At 47.2% G+C, this 21,670-nt stretch overlaps 1 protein-coding gene across 3 annotated transcripts in view; it reads left to right on the top strand.

Moving 5' to 3' along the window:
- FBXL18 (F-box and leucine rich repeat protein 18) overlaps positions 1-21,670 on the top strand; it is a 144,087-nt gene that overhangs the window by 22,833 nt on the left and 99,584 nt on the right. The window contains exons 5-6 of one of the 3 annotated variants that reach the window (XR_012647767.1): positions 1,476-1,812; positions 3,296-8,362. The exons of 1 other annotated variant lie outside the window; for it this stretch is intronic. Coding sequence is in view for 1 of the 2 variants with exons in the window: in XM_075010899.1 (XP_074867000.1) it covers positions 1,476-1,632 (157 nt within the window). In the remaining variant the exon portion in view is untranslated. Of the gene's footprint in view, positions 1-1,475; positions 8,363-21,670 lie in introns of those variants that run through there. One more of the 3 variants, XM_075010899.1, reaches the window with a different exon arrangement.

Here is a 21,670-nt window from a genome sequence, read left to right as displayed (position 1 = left end):
TCACTGCAGCATGATATGTCTGCCAGGATTAATCTTTAATCAGCAGCAGTTACTCTGAAGTTTCATGTGGGATTCTAGCACCTGCATTTACAGCAACTGTGTAGTACTATAATCCGGATAATTATTTTAGCGTGATGTGTGTGCTCAGAACTGTACAGACATGTGGGTAGACAAGTCTCTTAGTCTATAGTGAACACAGGTCAGACACATGAGTCACAGACTGAATGGCAAAGTAGATTCTGCCTCCATGGGTCACATTCTACCATGGGTCCACCCTATCCTATAACAGTTCCTAGCTGCATTTTAGCACTCTCCCGGGACAAACCACTCAAGGAGATTGCTAGAACCCTGCTAGCAACAACCCATGTGTTTAAATAGGGCTATATAACTATTCCACTACGAACAACATAGACATGGCTCAATCCAATCAGCTAATCGATACTAAAAGGCTTACCTGTTCTCATTCCTGTAGTCCTCCCCCAAACCCCTACCCCCCAAAACATCTGCGTTCTTCTGTTACTTCTCTAAATTGCTCTTATGCGCACAGTTGTTGCTATCTGGTGCCTGCTTTTTTGCATATGATGTAACTTTTGCTGGTTTTCCCCTCCTGCTCTGTAATTACAACCCTGCTGCTCTTGTCTCTCCTGTTGGCACATCAGTCTACTCTCCATCGAAAGGTCTGTGGTGCTTAATGTGTGTTGACCCCAGTGATGAAACATTAGGACCAGACGGAGCTGGGGCTAAAGGGATTGGTGTAGAAAGGAATGGAGGTAAAGGACTAATAGATTTGAAAATATAGTAAATGGAGATCTGAGTGGCAAATGTGGTTGCTTGCTTGTGGGTTTACTCAAAACTGGAACCGTGTGTGTCTGTCACAGGCCATTGTGCAGCTTTTATAAGAAATGTTACTGTTGCCAGCATATTATTCCAGCTCTCATTAACATTTAGTGCCTGCGGCTGATGGAGTTTCCGGCCTTTTCTTTTTTTTTTTTTTTAAACTGTAGTGTTTATACTCATTTTGCTGTACAATTGACCCTTCAGTTTTAATCCCGGGCCTGGTGCTAGGGCAAAACCCAGACAATTTAGTCCTCGTTTTGCAGGTTGGACAACCTGCCACTGTTGGTAAGGGCTTAAGTTGCTGCCTACCAGCATCTTGCTCAGCTAAGGAATGTCTCCTGCAAAGTTCTAAGGATGCACTCCTCCTCTCATAAGATCTCCGTATTGTGGTTCCCCATCTCCATTTTGGGTTTGGATCAAGACTTCTTTCAGACTCCTTCTAAATTAGTCACATGGGCCCTGCTGCAAAGTAATAAAATCCTATGCAGGTGAGAGAACTTGATTTCAGTTGCATTCCTTTCCTGTCTCAGCAGGACTCCCCTTCCTCCTGTGCTGTCTTCTACTGTACCTGTTCAAGTCTGTTCCCTTGTTGCAAAACTAGCATTTCACCTTGGCTAATAACCTGTGTCTGATTTTAGTTTCCAGGCAGACCGCCCTGCATTAAATGTCGTCATTTTCCCTCTACTACATGAGGACTTGACGGAGGTCATCAGAGATGTCCCCATGATGCACTTGGATGAAATTACCTTGTTTAAAAGCAGAGTGGCTGAGGAACCTCCAAACCTCTGGTGGTGATTATGCCATAGAACATGTAGAACAATCGGGATGAATATGTGAAACAGCTTTTTACTGACCTGGTCCCGCTTATTGAGCTTACAGCTGCCTTACAGGATGCTGTACGATCATTTTAAATCAGTGCAATGGAAAAGCAAAAGAGCCTGGACAAACACTGCTGTGGGCAAACAGAGCTATCAGGTAATGCTTGCACATAAAAATACAATATCAAAGCCTTTTGGAACCATATGGAGATTTCCTTGTGGTTAATAATGAATTCCTCTTTTACTCTGTATTAGTTAACGGTAAGAAAAACAAACTTAAAGAATGCTCCCACTCTTGCCCTTCACCCTTTGTTGCCCAGTACATTTCTGTAGGGTTCCTGTGTACTTTGGTGGTATGATCTGTTGCGTTCTCAGTGACCTTTCTTTGAGTTTGTTATTAATGGTGAAGTAGGTGGCCTGATTCTGTGTGGAGTTAGTGTCCCTCAGTTCCAATGGGCACAAAGCTGTATTGCTCGAATGAAATGTGTCATACGTCGTTTTATAAAGGTGTGTACATAGTTATGCACATGCGATGAGAAACATTTAAGGATATTTTCTTTTGAGAGAAGTACCTCAGGTTTTTGTTTTCCCCACCCAAGAAACAAATTATGATTGTTAACCCTTCCAGCCCATGGCTGTAATCTCCTTGCTGTTCATCTTTGGGCCATTTGGCTTGTGGAGAGGGATTTTTCATTCATTCCTTGAGATCCCTCTCTAGATTTCACAAACACCACAGGACCATATCCTCACTCTTGGTTCCATCTACCCTAAATGTAATAAATAAACCAACGGTGGTCGCGACACGTTAGAACACTGTTCTAATTTTCTATGTAGGTGGGAGCCTGGTGGACCAGCCCTGTCCCCGGATCATGTGTGTGAGCATGCACTTATGTCAGAGGTGATATGGAGTGTTTTCGAAGTGTAACTTCATTAGCCTTGCCTGCTCTGCTGAATGTCTTTAGGAGTTTGTCGTGGGCTGGGTCACTTTGCAGAGTGCCTTATTGATGGAGCACTTTCTAAAGTGTCAGGTAGCTGTGCAGAAGCCAAAGTGTGTGTACTTCACACAAACATTTTAGGTGGTGGTTAGATGCCCTTTTAAGTGGAATACTCCAAGGTAATACATGGAGCCAATCTTTCCTCATTGGTTGTCCGCAGAAGTGTGAATGGTTTCAATGCAGTTGTATGCTGAAGAGCTGAGCTGTGACATCACTGCTCGGGACCTCAGTACATACAGAATCAGCTAGTCAGTGTTTCCTATGCAGCAGTTCCATAGTTCCATAAGAAGTGGTGTCAAAAACATCACAGTTCCAAAGGGTGGATTGGCTAGCAGAATACATCTTCACCCAGGTTTCAGACACTTTTCCCCTAGGCCCTTCCCAGTGCTCAGAGACTTCTAGTCGTCTTTAACACACAGACCAGAATAAACCATGGTCCAACCTGATGCAACCGAGGTGTCTACAAAAAAGGACACAGCTATGTGTGTGCTCACTGATGTTTTCTCAGCATTAGCCATTTATTAAGAGCGAGGCGGCGTGCTACCAAATTAATCCATAGGAACACATTTGTACTCTGTGCTTTAGAACTTTAAGAGCATCATGTAGCTCGTTTTTGCCTTATCTTTCTTTACTCTTTCTTTTCAGCAGCCCCTTTGCTGAGTGCGGATTCTGGACTGCATGGTTTTTTCCCTGTGCCAGCCCACAGGGCAAATTGGCTAGCAAAGGTGTGCGCGTGCGTGCACGCACACTTCCAGTCTTGTAGCTACTGTATGAAATGAATGAACAGGTGGGTTTTATCCTTTTACGTGCAGCAGGTGCCCTATAGCACTTCATCAGTGTTAGTTGGAGCCTTCACAGCTGAGTCACTGGACGAGGGGCTCCAGCATATTTCTGACTTGTCTCGGGATTTTTTAGGCATGGTTAGGTGGGTTGTAGGGATGTAAAATCCCATTTAATTATTTAACCAGTAAAACATTAAACTGGGAGGACGGCTGGGGAAGAGAAGACAGGACTGTAGCAGATGAGGGCTGCTCTAGCTGGGCTGGAGCTCCCCTGCTCACCCCATGCCCTGGACCTGCTGCAGACCGGGTCTGTTCTGGCCAGGCTGGAGCACCCTGGCCCTCAGTGGACAAGAGCTACTCTGAGCATTCCAGAGCACACTCCATCTTCAGTGAGCCCCATGGGGCTGGAGCGGGCCCCTAGCTGCAGCGGGCGGACAGCTGCTCCATTGCCCACCAGTTATCTGTAATCAGTGAGCCTCATCCATTTATGGTGAGGCTTACCGGTTAACCACTAACATCCCCAGTCATTAAGTAGATAGCTGTTACCCCTTTACTAGGATCCTATCCCTCTTTTTCATCTAGTTCTTTCCAGAACACTGACACACTCTCTCTCTTCCAACCTCTCTCTATCTGTGGCTTGGTTGAGCCCCTCTCTTTGTCAGGTTGGGCTCCTTTCTGCCTCACAAATCAGATGGACATTTTTTTGGCAGGAAAATAAGTTATTGCTCTGTCCAGGTGAGGCCACTTCAGCTCTGTGCAGTTGCTGGATAAATTCCTGTGCCAACACAGATTATAGGGGTTAGGTAATGACAAGAGATTGAAGCATCACTAAAGCTACATTTCATTTCCTTGGGAACCCATGGCAACTTCAGTATAGAGCAGAGGGAAAGCTGGGGGGTGGCAGTTTGTAATGGAAACTATCCTCACCAATAAACAACGTCATCATAATGTGGAACCCTTCTGTATTTGAACAGGGATTTTTATTTTTAATAAGCAGTGGGGCACTGCTAAGAGATGGATCAATGGATTCTAGTTACAAGGAAACCTTCAGCTCCCATTTTCTCCCTGCTGGGAGGATCTGATTTCTGTGGCATCTGCTGAATAGGCAGAAAAAATCTGTCAGATTTGGCTCTGTGGTTCAAAAAGAAGTGGGGTTCTAACAGGTCCTTCCTAGTCCTTTAAAAAAAAAAAAAAAGACTACTGATAAAGCATGCTTTGCTTAGGTCAGTTCCTCTGTAAAGAGGTGACTGTATTCTGCCTTACCTCTAGTATGCAGTATGTACGCTGCCATTATTGTATTGCCTGTGGCATGATGCTGAGTGGTCTGCATGTACATGAGCAGGTCTGTGTTAATATGTACCCTAACGTTCATAAAGAGCTAGGAAAGGCCAGTCACTCACCCCTCAGGTTGTGATACAGAGGCTGCACAAAATCCCCCCCGCCAAACTGCGGGATCAGGCTCTGCATCCGTACTACAGATCTTCTGACTGAGAGTGAGAATTTCCGATGCTTCTGCACTCCAGGCAGGAGTCACCAGATGTTAATAATGTGCTTATTTTCTCTAAGTGCTATTTTGGCATCGGTGTTAATTACAATTTATATTCTGCAACATTTACGCTGGGAAAAGAACCCACCCTAATAGTCCCCAATTGGCAGTGCTGGGCTATTAAACATAGCACCATATGTTCTGAGCAGAGAAGTATATGGGATTCAAAGCATAGTCAGCGGTAAGGTGCCATGTGCAGTTTTTGGGGAGGAGGAGGACTTCTGGTTATTCTTGTTCCTAGTTTTTTTTTTAACACAAAATCCCTTCCCCACCCCCCGGCCACCCACTTTTCACCCCCTGCCCCCTCGCACTTTCAGAAATCCCTTCCTGCCATCTGTGGAAGTCTGGATAACTCTAGCTTCTGGCTGACCTTGTTCTCTTGAGCTTCCTGGACCATATCAGGTGCCCTTCCCACAGGGGCTGCCTCTGCAGTGCTCCCAGTTCCTGCTGGCCTACAGCTTGCCGGGGAAGGAGCCCCACTTTTTCAATCAGACCATGACCTCTTCTCTGGCAGTGAGCTCTATGGTTAGCCACACTGTGGTTGCGTGAATACATACCAACACTAACTGGATTAGGTAGCTAGAGTTAAATAAAAAGTTACAGACATGAGACTACAGATGCCGAAATATGGCTAACACATTGGCTTTCCATTCCTGCTGCCTCGTGGATTCTGGAGGTTTTAAAGTGGTTTTGTTTATGGTAAGGAGAAGCTGACTGGACCAAATGTCACCTGAGTTGGAAGAAACACCTTTAAAGGGTGAGTAATCCTGTTAGGGTCTCTTTCTCTGCCTTTTGGCAAGGCTCTTCTTTGCCATGTTGTTGAAAACCCTCCCACTCACCCACAGTATAGTGACAATGTCATGTCATAAGTTTTCTGAGTGCTGGACATGATGCTAACCTGTTAACAATGGGCAGAGGCATTTCAGTGCTGGGGAAAGAGATTAGACAATTGAGAGAACTTCATCTTTTGACCAGAGCATGGACCTGAGAGCTGGTTTTAGATTCATCGCTGCCACCTGCTCAGTGTGTGACCTCGGGCAAGTAGTTTGGCCTCTTGGTAGCTTAAGTCGTCCATCTGGCTACCTGCCTCACATTAGGCTATTGTAAAACTTTTAAGTATCCTCTGTCTTGGAGGGCAAATAAGCAAACTTGAGAGAAGGGGAACATGGGAGGAACTGTAGCAACAAGCTTGCATTTCCTAAAATGGCCTGACATGGAGCAGGGCCCTGGTGCTGCCAGTTGCAATCCTAATCTCTTTATTGTCTCAGGTGAGAGAGTTAAATATGCAGAATGAAAAGGGCACTGGGGAGCTTCTTAACAATGGAAATTGCTGTTGAGCAATTTCATTCCCCGTGAAAGTCCACGTGACCCATATACCACCAAAACGCTCCTGCAGGCAGTGGTTGTCAGCTTTTACTGTTACTGGGTCTTACTTGCTTCTGGCAAGAGGAAACCCTGTCTATGACTGCCGGTGACTGTGGGCTACAGGACATGTTCATTGCTCTCCTTATATTGAGAGGAAGGAACGAAAGTCTTGCAGATGAGCACGACTAAAATGCCCACAGCTCTTCTTTATCCCAGTGGGAATTGGAGGAGCTTAGCATCCTGTCCCTCCAGCTTCCACCTTTTGCAATGGGGCATCTAACTTCAGAAGGAAAATCTCGATACTTAATTTAGCAAAAAAAATAATACTCCAGAACTTGCCTCATCTGCTCATGGGAGACTAAATCCAGAGCTGATCCTGGCAGATGCTGTGTACAACCAAAGCCTTTGCCTCCTGCCTGGAGGAGACTGTCTGTCTGTAAAAGGAGCGATGTGAATGTTATCTGGCTCTTGCAGAGGAAGATCTCTCTCCATTGCCGGGTCTGAACACTGCCTCACTGTTCGATTAGATGCAAAGGCAGCCGGGGCACTCTAGCAGGAGAATCATTTCCATAGAAACCGATTGGGATGTTGTAGTGGGAATAATGATTAATAGTGAAGGGACGTTGCCTCAGGCCCTTTTCATTTTTAGGGGGCAGCAAGGGACAAACCAGAATGAAGCAGAGCCCAGGTATGGAGCAATGCAGTCTCTAACACTAATGAAAAACATCTCCTCCATTAATTTCTAGGGCAGCTCCCCTCTTCTCCCTCCCTCGGCGGCAGCTTTCTTTGAATTTTCAAAATGGCTAACCTGGTTAGAAATCCTGATAAAAGGATAGATGAGGCCTGGCTGTTTAACATGGTTGCTGTTAGCAGCAGGATCTCAGCCATAAAACATGAAGCAAGGGAGACGATGACCTTTCTGCTATTTTGAAATGAATGGGGACATCAATATATATTGTTTTCGGTAGCATTGACCTCTGACACTCTCACTTCTTCTCCCTCACACTCTTATTTCCCCCTGATGCTTGGGGAGAGGGGTCAGTTTGTACCATCCGTAGATCCTGATTTTACTTGGTGATAAGGAAATAATTAGAATTGTTAAAGATCTACAACATACTAGAATTAGATATACGCACATCCATCCATCCATTTCCCCTTGCCATGGAAATTCAAAACCCCTAGATCTGAAAGAAAGTCGATCAATTTAGATTTACATACTATACTTTTTAATTTTAGCTTTGTATATGTTCAATTGTAGTGTTTTATGTTGTTGTCCTAGGAGCCTGGATTCCTGGAGCCTTGTTTTATTTATTTATTTTTGTAAGTCGCCCCTCTTGTGTGAACAACTTCTACGTACAGAGAATGTGAATATGAAATCAGGCATTGCTAATAAGCTGTATGACAATTAAGTAACGTAGCACAAAACGATTAGGACATTGAATTGTTTTTGAAGTTTGTCCTTTGAAGTGGAAGCTGCAACTCTGCCCAAGGCTGCTAGGGAAATGTTTCTTCTGTCAGAACTTTCTTTGAAAATGTCAGTGTAAAGTCCTATTTTGTTGAGTCTGTATTCTCCCCTCTAGAAACAGGAGGTGAAACTTTACTGTCAAAATGTTAACTATTTAAAAAAAAAAAAAGATAAAGGAGCAATTGGTTTCTAACATCCACTATTTTGGTATATCTGTTACTGAAATTATTGTTTAAGCTTGCCATAACAGACTTACGTTACAATGAGAGTGAAGAAATATTTTACACCAGTAACGTGAAAGCTAGAGGATGTGGTTCCCAAAATCAAGACTTAGCCTGTAATGTGCTAAATGACACCAGGAACCCAAGCAGCCTGCTTGCAAATGACTGACAAACTCTTCTGTTTTAACACTTCCATCTGTGCACTTGTTTTACACTTGTATTTACAGCTGGCTCTTTGTTTATAATAGTGAACCACATTCTCAAGGTGCAGTTCTTCATGTACGTTTGTGGCGTGTAAGAGATTTCAAATAAACAGTGAAGCTGATTTAAAAATGCGTCTCCTGCCTTTTTATTGTCTTCACACCTGGGGGTGGAGGGAAGAAACATACTGCTAAGAGGCACACTTTTTGTATTTAAACAGGAGCTATATGCTTATGTTTAGGACTGTGTTGGTACAGACTCAAGCCACGCACATTGGGGGCAGGAGTGTTTTCAGGTTTTTGGACACCGATGTGCCAATTCACTTTGGGTTTGACTTGGAATGCCCCTACTGTTTGCAGTTAGGGGCTCAGTTATGTGTTTAATGGAAACTGATGCTGGCTTGTGTTTATATAACATCTTTCCTCCCTGGATCACAGAGTGCTTGACTGAGCCTCACAAGGCCCCCTGAGAGCGGGCCCCCCTCTCTATTTAAAGATGAGGAAACAGAAGCATCAAGGGCATACAGAGGTGAAATGACTTGCCCAAGTTAGTTCAGTCTGTGGCAGAGTTTGGATAGAACCTAGCACACCTGACTCCCAGGCCTTTAGTTTTGGGGCATGAGCCTGGATTTTCAGAATTACCTGGGCAAAAATGCACCTACTCACAGTAACTTTTTGCATAAAATGACCAGTTAAACTTGTAACTGCTGCAGACAAAACAATAGTGACCTCACACATCCAGTCCTGAAAATCCTTCTCCTGGGGTCTGTCTGGCACCAGGCTGAGACTGTAATTTACATATGAACTTTGCCTACTCTAAATTTGAGCCCAAGTTCTCAAGGTCTGTAGTTAAGTAATGCATTGCAGCCAGCAGGTCCCCAAGCCTTGGCCAAGCTAAGTACTGTGAACTTTCAGAGACCTATGTACTTGTTACAAGAGCTGGAAGGGAGAATCTTTTTTAAAAGACTTGTTTATTAATGTAGTGCCCTAGCAAGTATTCTTGCCAGTCCGGGAAGGAGCTCACCAATCTGATTAGTGAAATGTGACCGGGGCGGATTAGGAGTCAATTTGTGTAGTTGAGTGAAATTACAGCATCCTTATTTCAGAAACTTGTTTGACCAAAGATCAGGGCAGTAACGGAGTGAGAAAGAAGGGAACCTGCAACTGAATGAATAAAACGGGGATATTTGAACAAAAAAAAAAAGGTAAAAATAATCAATTGTCTGAATCACAAGTAATCAAACCTTTTTCTGTGACCTCCCAAGTGGATAAGGATTAACCTGAATCACTTCTGGGTCCCTTAACCTCTTCTTTACACAGTTGTCTCCTATGGCAGGTAGTTGAAGGTGTACGTCCCATCAAGTGCCTTAAGATAGGTGTTAGGAATATTTTCGGGGCACTGTTCCAAGTCCTCCTTGCACGTGGTAACAGCGGGAATGGTGGTAGTCTCGGTATCTGTCTACAGCAGAACAACCTACAAGCTTTGGCTATGGTGATAAAATTCTTGTGTCCTGTTTATACTACATCTTCCATCGTTGTTTTTCCTGTCGTGAACAACAGCGATGAAGTTTGCTAGAGCAGATGTCTGAGGCCTGGTTCATGATTGGTGTTGTGCTTGTTTCACTAAAGGTGTGATTTTTTTTTTTTTTTTCTTTTTAAACTAGCGACAGTGATATAGCTGCATGTTTGGGCGCGTTTAAATCATTGAGTTTAAATGCATGGAAATGAAGTGACTTGCTTATCATGAGAGAGGCCCCAGTGGGAGCAGAACTGTTCTAACTGGCCTACTGGAGTTGAAATATTCAAGGGCAACATAACCCATTTTAACCAAGTGTCTGTACTGGGTGTTTCCACTGTTTAGCTAAACCAGTCTAAATGTGTGTGCAAACAAGTACATCGAACTATGGTTTCCAACACACGAGTCACACATGGCTCTTGGGTGGCTTGAGTGTGGTTAGTTGGCTTGAACCATAGATGTAGTTTCTGAATAATGTGGCTCATTCTCTATAGAAGGAGCCACTCTAGTGGTTACGGCTTCAGAAGTGGTTGGACACCTTGGGTCTACTACATACAGCATCTGGTGCAATAGCACCAGGCAAGTCTTAGAGTGGCTCATCATTTCAGGGACCTTTGTCATAGATTCTAAGGCTGATGGGAACTGCTGTGATAATTTAGCATGACTTCCTGCCTAAAGTGGGCCAGAGAACTCCTTCAGCATAACTTGCTTGAGCTAGGTAACAAGTATCCGAGGGGGAGCCGTGTTAGCCTGTATGTGCAAAAACAAGAAGTCGTCCCATGGCACCTTATAGACCAACAGATATTATTGGGTCTTTGCCCATGAAAACTTATGCTCCAAAATATGTTAATCTGTAAGGTACCACAGAATTTGTTGTTTTTGCTTGAACTTTTCTCCTTTGGCAGGTTTGACCTAAGATGTAACCTGGGAGGAGTCTCTGTTACATTTCACTCAGAAATGCTTAAGTGATGGGTTTTGTTTTATCCTCCCAATAACTGTTATCTAAATGTGCTGTTTTGGGGAGAGGACGGAGATAAGAGAGGAGGAGGCTGAAGAAGGAATGTGCTTGCGAAGTCCATTACAGATGCCAAACATTACTGCCAAGGTTTGCTGTGTAGGTTCAGCATCAATTCATCTGAGAGGAGGAATTGGGGAAAATGACTGAAATAGTTTGGCCAGCAATTCCAGCATCAGACGTATTGGTGGATGAAGAGGAGGCCCACTAGGATGAAATATTAAAGCAGTGATTCCAAAACTTTCCGGCATCACGCCCTCCCTTGATTTTTGAGAAACCCTCATGCACCCTCGTCTCTTCTATACCATCATCCAACCCCCCTTTTAACAAAAAAAATCCATTTGTACTTTAAAATAAACACAAAGACTCGATATAAAAATGTTATTTAAAATTAAAAATAAGCACAAATAGTTTTTCGTGCCATTTGCGGGTACCTGGTGCAGCCCCGGCTGCCTGAGCCTTATGCTAGCTGCCAGAGCTGACCACACCAGCTGCCCGCCCACCTGAGACCTGTGCTGCTAGAGCTGCCCGCCTGAGCCCTGTGCCACCGGGGCCAGACGCCCACCAGCCTGCCTGCCTGGCCGCCCGAACCCCATGCATCTGGGACCAACTGGCTAGCCACAAGCCAGCTGCCCGGCCCACCCACCCAATCTCCACACTGCCATGGCCAGCCACCCGGCTGCCATCCAGAGCCCCACGTTACTGGGGCCAGCCACCTACCTGCCAGCCCAAGCCACCTGAGCCCTGCACTGCTGGGGCAGACGCCCATGCCCCACACTGCTGGGCCCAGTTGCCATCCCAAGCTGCCTGAACTCTGTGATGCCAGGACCAGCCGCCCAAGCACTGCGAGTCCCACAGGCCAGCCAGCTGCCCTAGCCCCAAGAGCTGGATGCCTGAGCCCCTCCCCTCCCACAAAGCCAAGCACCACCAGCCCCCTGCTCTTATCCCATCCCCCTCACCTGAGCCAGGCACCCCCAGCCTCCTATCTAATCCCATCCTCCTCCTTCCCCCATAACCCACACTCACTCATCTTTGCAGGAGGCAGCTAGCTCCATGTGGGCCTTTGCCAGCTGCCTGCTTTTTATAGCCGCTGTGCTGGGTCACCCATGTAAAATGGCAGGGGCTGAGAGCCGGAAGCAAAGGCCAGCTCTTTCTTAGGGTGGGGGAGAAGATAGCGGGGCTGGGTTGCTTCTTGCCTCCCGTGGAATTTCTTCACGCACCGCTGGGGGGGCACACCTCCCAGTTTGGGAACCTATGTGTTAAAAAACACAGGCTTAGAGACTGCTCGCCTTCACACTTTGTACTGGTAATAGTGTCTTTCAGCAGACTATCTGGGATAAGTGTGGCCAAAATCTGGCCCACCAAGCCTTTCGATCCAGGCCGGGGCCAGCCAGCAGCTTCAGGCTGGCTCCCAGCCTGCAAATGCCCCAGGCCACTCAAAGCCGGGCGTTGCGCCTCTATGTGCTGCGTGCTGCTTGCAGGGGGAAGTCCAGACCTTACACGCTGCTTCCGCCCCCAGCACAATCCTGGCTGCTCCCATTGTCCGAAAACCACCCAATGGGAGTTGCAAGGATTGTGCTGGGGGTGGGGACAGCATATAGTCTCCCCTCAGAGCATGCGGTGCAGAGAGGCACAGGGCTCCCGCCAGCTGGCTGATTTGATCAGCCTGGGGCTGTGGGAGGTAGGAAGCCTGCCTCAGGGTCCACTGAGCTGCTGGCTGGGAGCTGCCTAGGTAAGCAGCTCCTGGCCAGAGCCTGCATCTGACATCCCACCCCCACCTGAACCCCAACTCCCTGCCCCAGTCACCACCCAAATTCTCTGCCTCCCGTCACAACTCTCTGCCAGATCCTGCAACTCCTTCCACACCCTTTTCCCAGGCCAGAATCCTCTCCTGTACCCTCACCCTGGACCACAATCCCCTGCCCTAGGTCATACCCCACTGCTTCACCCCAACTCCCTCCCACACGCCCCAGTCTCCTATCCCAGCTCCCTTGTGCAGCCAAGCTCCATCCCAGATCCCACTCCCTCCATAGAAAAGTGCAGCCCTTGGTTACTTATCAAAATCCTGGAGTGCATACCCCCATCAAAAATTACCAGCCACCCCCAATCTAGGAGCACTTTCCCAAGATGGGGTGGTATTCACATTATCCAGGCAGAGAAATAGGCAAAGAAATGAAGTGACTTGCCTTGCACAAGAGAGGCCCAACAGGGAGCAGAACAGTTCTAACCCTCGGGCTAGCCTTCCACTCCACCCAGCAGCTTTGTGTTGTTATGTTTGTCACATGACTTCAGGGTAAGGTAGGTAAAGGGGCTCTGCAGTTGCTCTTGGAGAAGAGGGGAACATTGTGGTTGTATAAAAGCCCACATCAGACATCCAGCTGCTAGGAGGACAGACTGAAAAAACTGAGTATGTTTAGTCTACAAGAGGTACAGTTCAGGGAGACATAAGAAGGTTCTTATAAAGAGGGCGGGGATCACCTGTTCTCCACGCCCACTGAGGGCAGGGTAAGAAATAATCGGCTTAGGCTTTGTCTACAGAAGAGCATAAAATAGATTTGAAGGCACTCAGCTCGATTTTACAATGAGTCTGTTTTCACTGCAAATACCGTTAGGTCAGTTTTAAGGCACGCTATGGTCAACTTTCCTGTCCCACCTCTCCCAGGCGGGGTAACACCAAGTTCAAATTTAAAAGGTTGAATGAATTCTAGTGTGGAAACAGTGTTATTTTAAATCAATTTTATTGGCCTCCAGAGGTATCCCACAATGCCACAAATGTGTCCTTTCTGGCCGCTTTCACCTCCGCTGCTTTCCGGGTGTGCAGGAAATAGGTAACAGGAAGCCTGGGAATTTGCATTGATTTTCTTTCTGGCCAGAGTGGCTAGCAGACCTCGGGAGCAATTTCATCTAGCCATGAGTTCTCAGGGTTGCAAAAGATCCCCAGCATGGTGCCATCAGGAGATCCAGGATCTCATTCCTGTGTGGGTGGATGAATCTGTGCTGAGTAAACCCCGGGGCGCTCAGAAGTACTGGGTGAAAAATCAAGCCCCCTCCTTTCCCCCACTCCACCACCCCATGGCTGCTAGGCTACGTGGACTGTGCTTCCAGACAGCAGCATGCCCCATCCACGGGGGGTTTCAGTGCTTAAGAGGGCTTTTTCCCTGCATAGGATTTAGCAGAAGAGGCCAAGAAACTTGTTTTGTGCGCTGTACATTTTACGGGGCTGCTTTCCCCCTTCCTCCTCCCGCCCCCAAGAAAGGCGACGGCTGTTACATTTTTAAGCGGTCCCTGCTGGAACTCTGCTTCAAGACATCTGCCTCTACCCTGTCCTGCACTGGATATTTTCTGAAGAGCATTGTCTTCTGTCCCTTTTTGAAAAGTAACCCCAACCCAACAGGTTCTTCGGTTAAAGACAGTTTCCTACGCTCTCTCTGCAGGGCCACACTTCCTTCCCATAGTGAGTGGCTGGGGGGATGATTTCCTATGAAGGAATGGTGAATATGTGGGCACTCTCTCTTCCTTCCCTCTCCCACACAGGCAGTTGAGCCAGGGCTTCTGTACCAGAAGAAGCAAGGGAATCTCTTAATTCTTTAGCGGGGGACCAATAGACAACAGTCTCAAGGGTTCATCTTTCCTCAGCTTCTTTATTGTCTTAATACTTCTTTAACCTTTCCTTCTCTTCTCTTTAATTTTGGATTCATAACGAGTCTCGTTGCTTGAGCCGCTGCTCCTTCTGTTGAGGTAATAGCACCTTCCAGCACTCTAACCACTAGACACCAATGCCCTCTGGGATTCCATAACGAGTCTAGAAATAATTACAGTGCTTGAGCTGCTATTACTTGGGACAGACTCCTCGCCTCATGTTGGAGACGTCTGTGTAATGGTTCCTTCCAGCACTCTAACCTCCAGACATCAATGCCCCCCCAGTTCTGGGGAGAGAACCCAGGAGTCCTGGTTACCAGCCTTTCCACCCTCTAACCTACTACATGCATTCCCATAGCGGGAAGAGACCACGTCATTGTATCCTCTCTGTTTGTGAAGATAGTGGTCCATGTGGTCACTACAGATGATTCTGTGGGCATCTACACCAGCCGCAAGTGGCATTGGAGTATCATAGGATTCACTGGGGGAAGAGACTGTTGGCCCAGAAGGAGTGCTCTCTGAATTTACTTCAAGTACTGGTAGTACTTGAATCACTACTGCGTACCAGGCAGATTGGCACATCAGTAGCCAGCTCTGATGGTGGCAATCATCAAAGCGTCTGAGGCAGAGGCAGGCTTTGGAAAAATGGCCGTTTGTTTCCAACGGCGGAGGGGTGTGAGAGCAGTGCATTCTGGGATGATGACATCACACACCCACAACCACTTGCGGCGACTTTTTTCTCCCCAAGACACTGGCACTGAAATCAAAATGCAACAGAGCTGCAGGAACTGGGGGATAAGTGCCCCCCATGCACTGCAGCTGCCATCATACTTAGGAGGTTTAATGGGGACACACTAAGTCGACTTTGTGAGCAGGTGTGGACTTTATAACTTTGACTTTATAAAATTTAGTGTTACAAAGTCGACTTTGACAAATTCGACTTTATTCCCAAGTGTAGACATAGCCTTTGTTTGCAACAAGGGAGCTTTAGGTTAGATATCAGGCAAAAGAGTGAGCTGTAAGAATAGCTGAGCACCAGAACAGATTGCCTGGGGAAGTCGTGGCATCCCTGGCTTTGGAGGTTTTTACACACAGGTTAGCAAAATACTTGTGAATGCCAACCTCTCTCTGCTCCAAGTCTGCATCTGTAAAATGGAGCTAATGATTCTGCCTTTCTCTCACTCTTTGCTTGCCTGGTCGGTTTAGACTGAAAGTTCTCTGGAGCAGGGACTTTCTCCCTCTACGTATATTTGCCACATCTAGCATGATGGGGCCCTGCTATTGGTTAAGATCTTTGGGTAACAGCACGAGAGCACCCAGCATAACATAGCTGCTGTGTAACAAACAGGATGGAAAATGGAACAAAGGAGAGGACTGGCAAAGAGACAAAGGGCCATGTGGGCAGGAAACATGGGAGGAACTGGCTGGGGGGAAGTAGGAAGAGGCAGGAGCTGAGATGTAGACAACACAAAGTCCTGCAGGTCATGGAAAGTGAGGCAGAAAGGCCCGAATTGGATACTGAGGGTGAAGGGAAGCCAGTGAAGGGATCTGAAGAGGAGAGTGGTGTGCTCCAACCATGGAGAGAGAAACTGTTTTAGCAGCTGCAGCTTAGGAAGGTTGGAAGAGGTTGAAATGAGATGGATCTGGGGAGGCCAGAGAGGAGCAAGAGAAGATGGTTGCAGTGGTTGGTGGTTTTAGCAGTGGCATGAGAGGGACTACAAGCGTTTTCAGTTATCTCCACCAGCTCTGGACCTCCTACCACCCACTGCCTCCCCACCTTTGGCTGAAGGATGAACATTCAACTGGAGTTTTTGGCTATCTTCATGCGATATCCTTTTGTCTCGTCCTCCATCTATTAGACAGACTCAGTCCCTAGCGTCAAAGGAGGCTAGTGAATGAGATCAAAGGGCAGATGCAAAGCGCTCTGACGTGTTGTTTGCAGAAGGTCATCATTCCACACCCTGTTTCATGCTGGTCATCTTCTTCCAGCGGCTTCCTGTTGCTCTTTTGTTTGCATTCTGGGTAAAGCCTGAAATGAGGCCAGCCAACTGATGCAACAAAGGGGGCAGGATAAGACCATGAGACTGCTAGCACATGCCCAGAACTTGTGGAAGGATGGATCTGTATTTCACTTTAAACAAACAAGACTCTCAGCAGCACTTCCCAGAAGCCCCATTATCGCAGAATCAGCCTTGCTTTCCCCCAGATATATAGGAATTAAAAAAAAATTTTTAAAAAGCCCGTTTTGCTGTCTGCAGAACAAATACCTTGAAAATGTGAAAGGACATAAAGGGCATTCATGAAAGGGCTGGATGGTTGTTATTACAGCAGGGGGAAAAACAACATTATTTTACTGTGCAGATAAAAGGAAACGGAAAAACGGCTTATTTATAGGCAGGGAGCCTGGATTCCTTGTTAAGCCACTGTTATCAAATTAATGTCAAAATGCATCAAACAGGCACGAGTGTTCTGGGCTCCTTATGCAAAGTGCTTGCAAATTGGTTACAAATACATTTGTTTACAGGGTACGAAGCAGGAGCTCGCTAATTAGCTGTTGTGCCAATGTTTTTGGCAATTACACAAATAAGCTGGTTTGAAGTATAAATAGAAGAGATTCTCTGCCCCCCTTTTTGAAAAACAACAGCGAAAAAAAGGGGCTTTTGAGGGTTTGAAAGTGAGCTGTGTGGTGCCAGGCCTCCTAGGGGACGTAGTGAATTGGAAATCAGGGGACCTCTCTGAAGCCAGCTGAATGTCTGACACTGTTTCGGTGAGTCAGGATGGCGTTTGAAGAGGGAGATGGCTTGCACTCTGGCGTAGCCCCAGCTTTGCCTGGGCCGTTGGCTGGTCCCTGTTCCTCAGTGGGCACTGTCTGAGGCTCTCCGCTCAGCATCCCCCTCTGTTTCCTCATTTTAAACCTCTGACCTGCACTCCCACCCCTGTTTCCTCATTAGTTGGGGCCTAGGTCCAGTAGCGCCCCCATGAAGCTGGGGGAGGGGCCTAAGCACTGGGCGGGGGAGGGGAGATTCTGGGGGGGATTCAGGAGAGTTACACCAGGGAGGGACTTGACCCATGGCGTCCATAAGTGCCGCGGTCGTTTTCCTGCTTCCGCTGCAGCAGGTTGTGCCGTGCAGCCGTAGGTGTTGGGTCGCAGCCCAGAGGCGACACAGTGCTCAGGGGCAAAGACACGACCTGGCACATCATGGCAGATGGTTTCAAAACACAGATTCAGAAGTGGCAGGGGAATAATGCCTTGGCATTTGTGTGGCGCCAGCCTGGCTTTCCGTCGCACCCTGCACTTGCTGAGGCCTACCCATCAGCAAGGGGCATGCGCCATCCTTCAAATCAACAGGCCTGCCCCATGGCGCTATCTCTGCTTCCACTCAGCTGGGGAGAAAGGCCTTTGCTCTGGTGGGCTTTCTGGTGAATGAAGTCCTTTCGCTAGCTGGGCGTAGCCGTAAGAAAACCAAGGGCCACTATTCACCGCGGGTCAATGAAGGCCTGTGTAACATGGCCTAGGCTGGATGGGAGGAGATCTGGGTTTGCTTCTGTGATGGAGTTGGGGTGTGTGGGGCAGGCAGAGCCGCTCACAGCAGCTAAGGATGACTCCCAGGGGCTGTAACCTAAGTCCGGCAGGTAACACCTCTGACCCGAACAAAGAGCTGGGAGGAGCCGAGCTGGGTTTGAATCTGAGGCAGCAGTTAGAAGTGGGGAGAGGGAGTTGGAAGGCAGCTGGCCTGTGTGGAGGGGGAAGCTAGACCCCAGATGGGGCACCCCTTGGGCTTCTCTCCCCAGGATGGGTTGGAGTGACTCTCTCTGCCTGCTGTACTGACACCTTTGTACTGAGCTGTGCCTCTGTCGACTAATAAACGTCCCGTTCTACTTGCTGAGGGAGAGTCACTCCTGCCTGCGGACAGGGTGCAGTGCTTGGGGACCCCTGAACCCCATCACTGCTTCTGCTTTCTGCCCCAGGCTTGCAGGTTAATCTGAGATGAGTCACCTCTGTTGGCCCATCTGTAAAAGGGGAATAACACTGGGAAACCAAGAGCTCCAAACCAAGAGCGCCAACCATATAAGCACAGTGTGTTTTGATTTGAGCTTCATGTGTACGTCATGAATGATGGTTTGGTCTTCATTGCCAAAGGGCCACTCTTTAGCTTCATGAATACCTAGGCCAGCTGTTGGAAATGCAGTATGAAAGTAAGTGGTCACTGTGAGCTCTTTGGAAGAAATAAGGCCTGGCATACCCACCCTGGAGACAAGCTCAAATCGAACTAGCTCGATGCTGGTGGTACCCCCTAGGAGAGAGTGCCTGAATAGGAACAGGCAGGCCTCCATTTGAAATGGAGACTGGCGAGCACTGGACAGGTGCCTACTTCTGAAGGTAGTGCCACCGCCAGCAGCAGGGCAGAAGGCTGGCAGGGCAGGGTGTGTGGTCGCCTTATTTCTGCCCTGTTGCTGGTAGCAGCTCTTCCTGGCCGGAGAGCCAGAGCTTCTGGCCTGGAGCCTAGAGATGTCAGGGCTATGAACCACCAAGCCTAGAGGGGCTGAGCCCCAGCCCTGGCAAAAATTAAGCCCTGGAAATAGGAAACTATCCTGATCTGCCACTTCAGGGTGGGGAAATTGAGGCAGTTTAGGAAGGAACTGCGGTAATGATAGGATAGAATGAGGCTAAAAAGCCATCTTTGTTCACCCCACCCACCTGCTAAGCTGCATCACAGCCCCCTGGACAGGGCAGAGCGTCTAAATAAAATCATGTCCCACTCCCAGCCAGGGCTGGCTATAGCAGAAAGGCTTTTTAATTCTACAGAAAGGAGAGAGGAGGAAGGGCGAAATATGGCCTCTTTGCAAATCAAAGCCTCAGGATCTCCATTGTCGGAAGGAATGTTAACAGCCCTGTGGTATACTCTCCCTTTGCATCGTTTCTGGTAAATTACCCTTCAGGTTGAAATAGCCTCCCTGACAGCGCTGGCCTCTGTGGCACTGTGCCAGGCAGGATCTCCACTACCTGAGAGGCTGGGAACGTTTGAGTTTCATGCTGCTGTAAAACACTGCTGCGGTTTCCATTCCCTGCAGTAGCCAGGCAGGAAGAGCGATAGTGGCTCTGCTTGCACACAGAAAGGCAGGAGTTTTCTCTACATCTGAGTCTATGGAACAGACAGGTGCAGCATGCCCAGACAGGGCCTCCGGAATTAGTAAGACTGGCATGTTGCCCACACAATGGGGAACTGCTCTTCGAGGCTGTGTTCTCGGGGTTTTACTTCGGCAGCGTTTGGACCTGTTGCTGCAAAATGGCTTTTAAACTGTTGCCGGCGACACCCAAAAGCCAAAACCTTGATCTTGAACCATAATACCCTAAATCTCCATGCCAACTCCAGGTTTCATTGACAATGCATTAGCACCATGCTTATAGATCTACCAATATTGACACCATGTTTTATATGTATCTGGCACCTTCCATGCTGAAGACTCCCAAAGCCTGTCACGATATTTGTAGCACATCGCTGAAATGCAGCCACCTCTGGGGCGAAGGGCAGCGAGCAACAAGCAAACAACAGGAGCAGAAATAATGGCCCAGGGTACCAAGGCAAACCCTTAGTACTTTTTTCCAAAATATCACAGTATCTTGGCTATCCACACAGGACTTGGTTTTTTTTAAGATCTTGGGAAACATTTTCAAAAGGGACAGAGTCACTTAAGAGCTTAAGTCCTGGTTTTGAAAGTGACTTAGGGGATTTGGAGCTAAAAGCTCATTGATTTCTGTCGGTAAGTTTTCCTTGGAAGGATGACTGTTCCTGTTGAGATTTAAATGTGTGATTTTAGGGTATCTTGCTCTTTCCAGCATCAATCACCACATCCTCTAACCCCTGACCTGGAGAGCGTGACTCAGCTGCGGCAGGCTGTGTGCCTATGTTGCTCAGCCAGATTTTAACGTAGAACACTAGGTTGTTATAACCAGAAGATGCTGCTCATTAGTTTTTTTAGCGTTTGGTTATTGCTTCGAGTGCTCTGCTTTCCCCAGATGTTCACAGAGGAGACTGGCTGGGAGGCTTTCTGTGGCATGTTGTCACGCCAGTGCTTATTACTGTAAGTAGCTACGTACACATATCCCTTTTCCCAAACAGCAGTTCCTAGGATTCCAGATATTGCCATGTACCAGTGGCACAGGCCTTAGGGTGAAGGTTGCGTATAATAAAAGCCAGCAGAAGTTGGTCACCAAGTTCAGCTTCCCTCCATTACAGTGATTCATACAGAGCCTGCAGTAATCTGATTAATTCAGGGGAGCTCTATTAGTGACCGTATTAACTGCAAGAGTGCAGCTAGAGGCACCAGACCCCTGTGAGGGAATTAATTCCATGAATCCTGCACTGTTTGCAATTTGATCGAAAACCCAAAGAGAACGTTAAAGTTGCACAACTAAGTACTCGGAAGTCAGAGTATGCCAGAGAAAGTTACCTGTGTACGTCTCTTCCTCTTCGCATTAAGATGCAGACTTCAGTTACATGACTGCATAACGTTTTGAAAAAATAAAATAGGATTATACACTGCTTTCTGCAATTTCATATGCACATGTAAGCACCATCTCCTCATGTGCATCTTGCTGGGTATACCAAATAACCACAAACCATGAACATCTCTAACAGAAATGCATAGTGAATGAGGCAATGGGTTCCTGGCCAAACCTGCTTTATTTGCTCTCCCTCTCACAAGCTGCATCTTTCAAGGCAAGAGAAAAATGGTACAAGTTGAACCTCTCTAGTCCAGCACACTTGGCACCCGACTAGTGCTGAACAAAGGAATTTGCCAGACCATGCGAGGTCAAGATTGTCTAACAGCATTACCAACACTTTCACTGCTTACTGGGCTCGTAGAAGACGCACAGGGATGTTTTACTGCACAGAACACTCAGAGTCAGGAGCGGTAGCTGTAAACAAACTTTATGGGACCATGGGAAACTTGGCCACACCCAGAATAAGTGGTCATCTGGCTAGCTAAAATCACGCTGAACTACGGATGATGCCGGATGAGAGCGTTCCGGATTAGAGAGGTTCCACCTGTGTATTGTATACAGCATGTGATCGTGTAATACAAGTCACGCACAAGAGAGCTGTGTTTTATGTGCATCCAGTAAGTGCTTAACTGTACAACTTTAACTTGTGTTTAACTTTCTTTTCTTTTTAATGGAATTTACTAAATTGTTTTTCTTTAAAGAGCAAAATATCAGTAATCTGAAACTGAGGCCAGACACTACTGGAACTCCCTGCCTGTGACTG

This window comes from Carettochelys insculpta, chromosome 16, assembly GCF_033958435.1.
Source record: "Carettochelys insculpta isolate YL-2023 chromosome 16, ASM3395843v1, whole genome shotgun sequence".
Lineage (NCBI taxonomy): Eukaryota > Metazoa > Chordata > Testudines > Carettochelyidae > Carettochelys > Carettochelys insculpta.
This window is presented reverse-complemented; position numbering and strand designations above follow the sequence as displayed.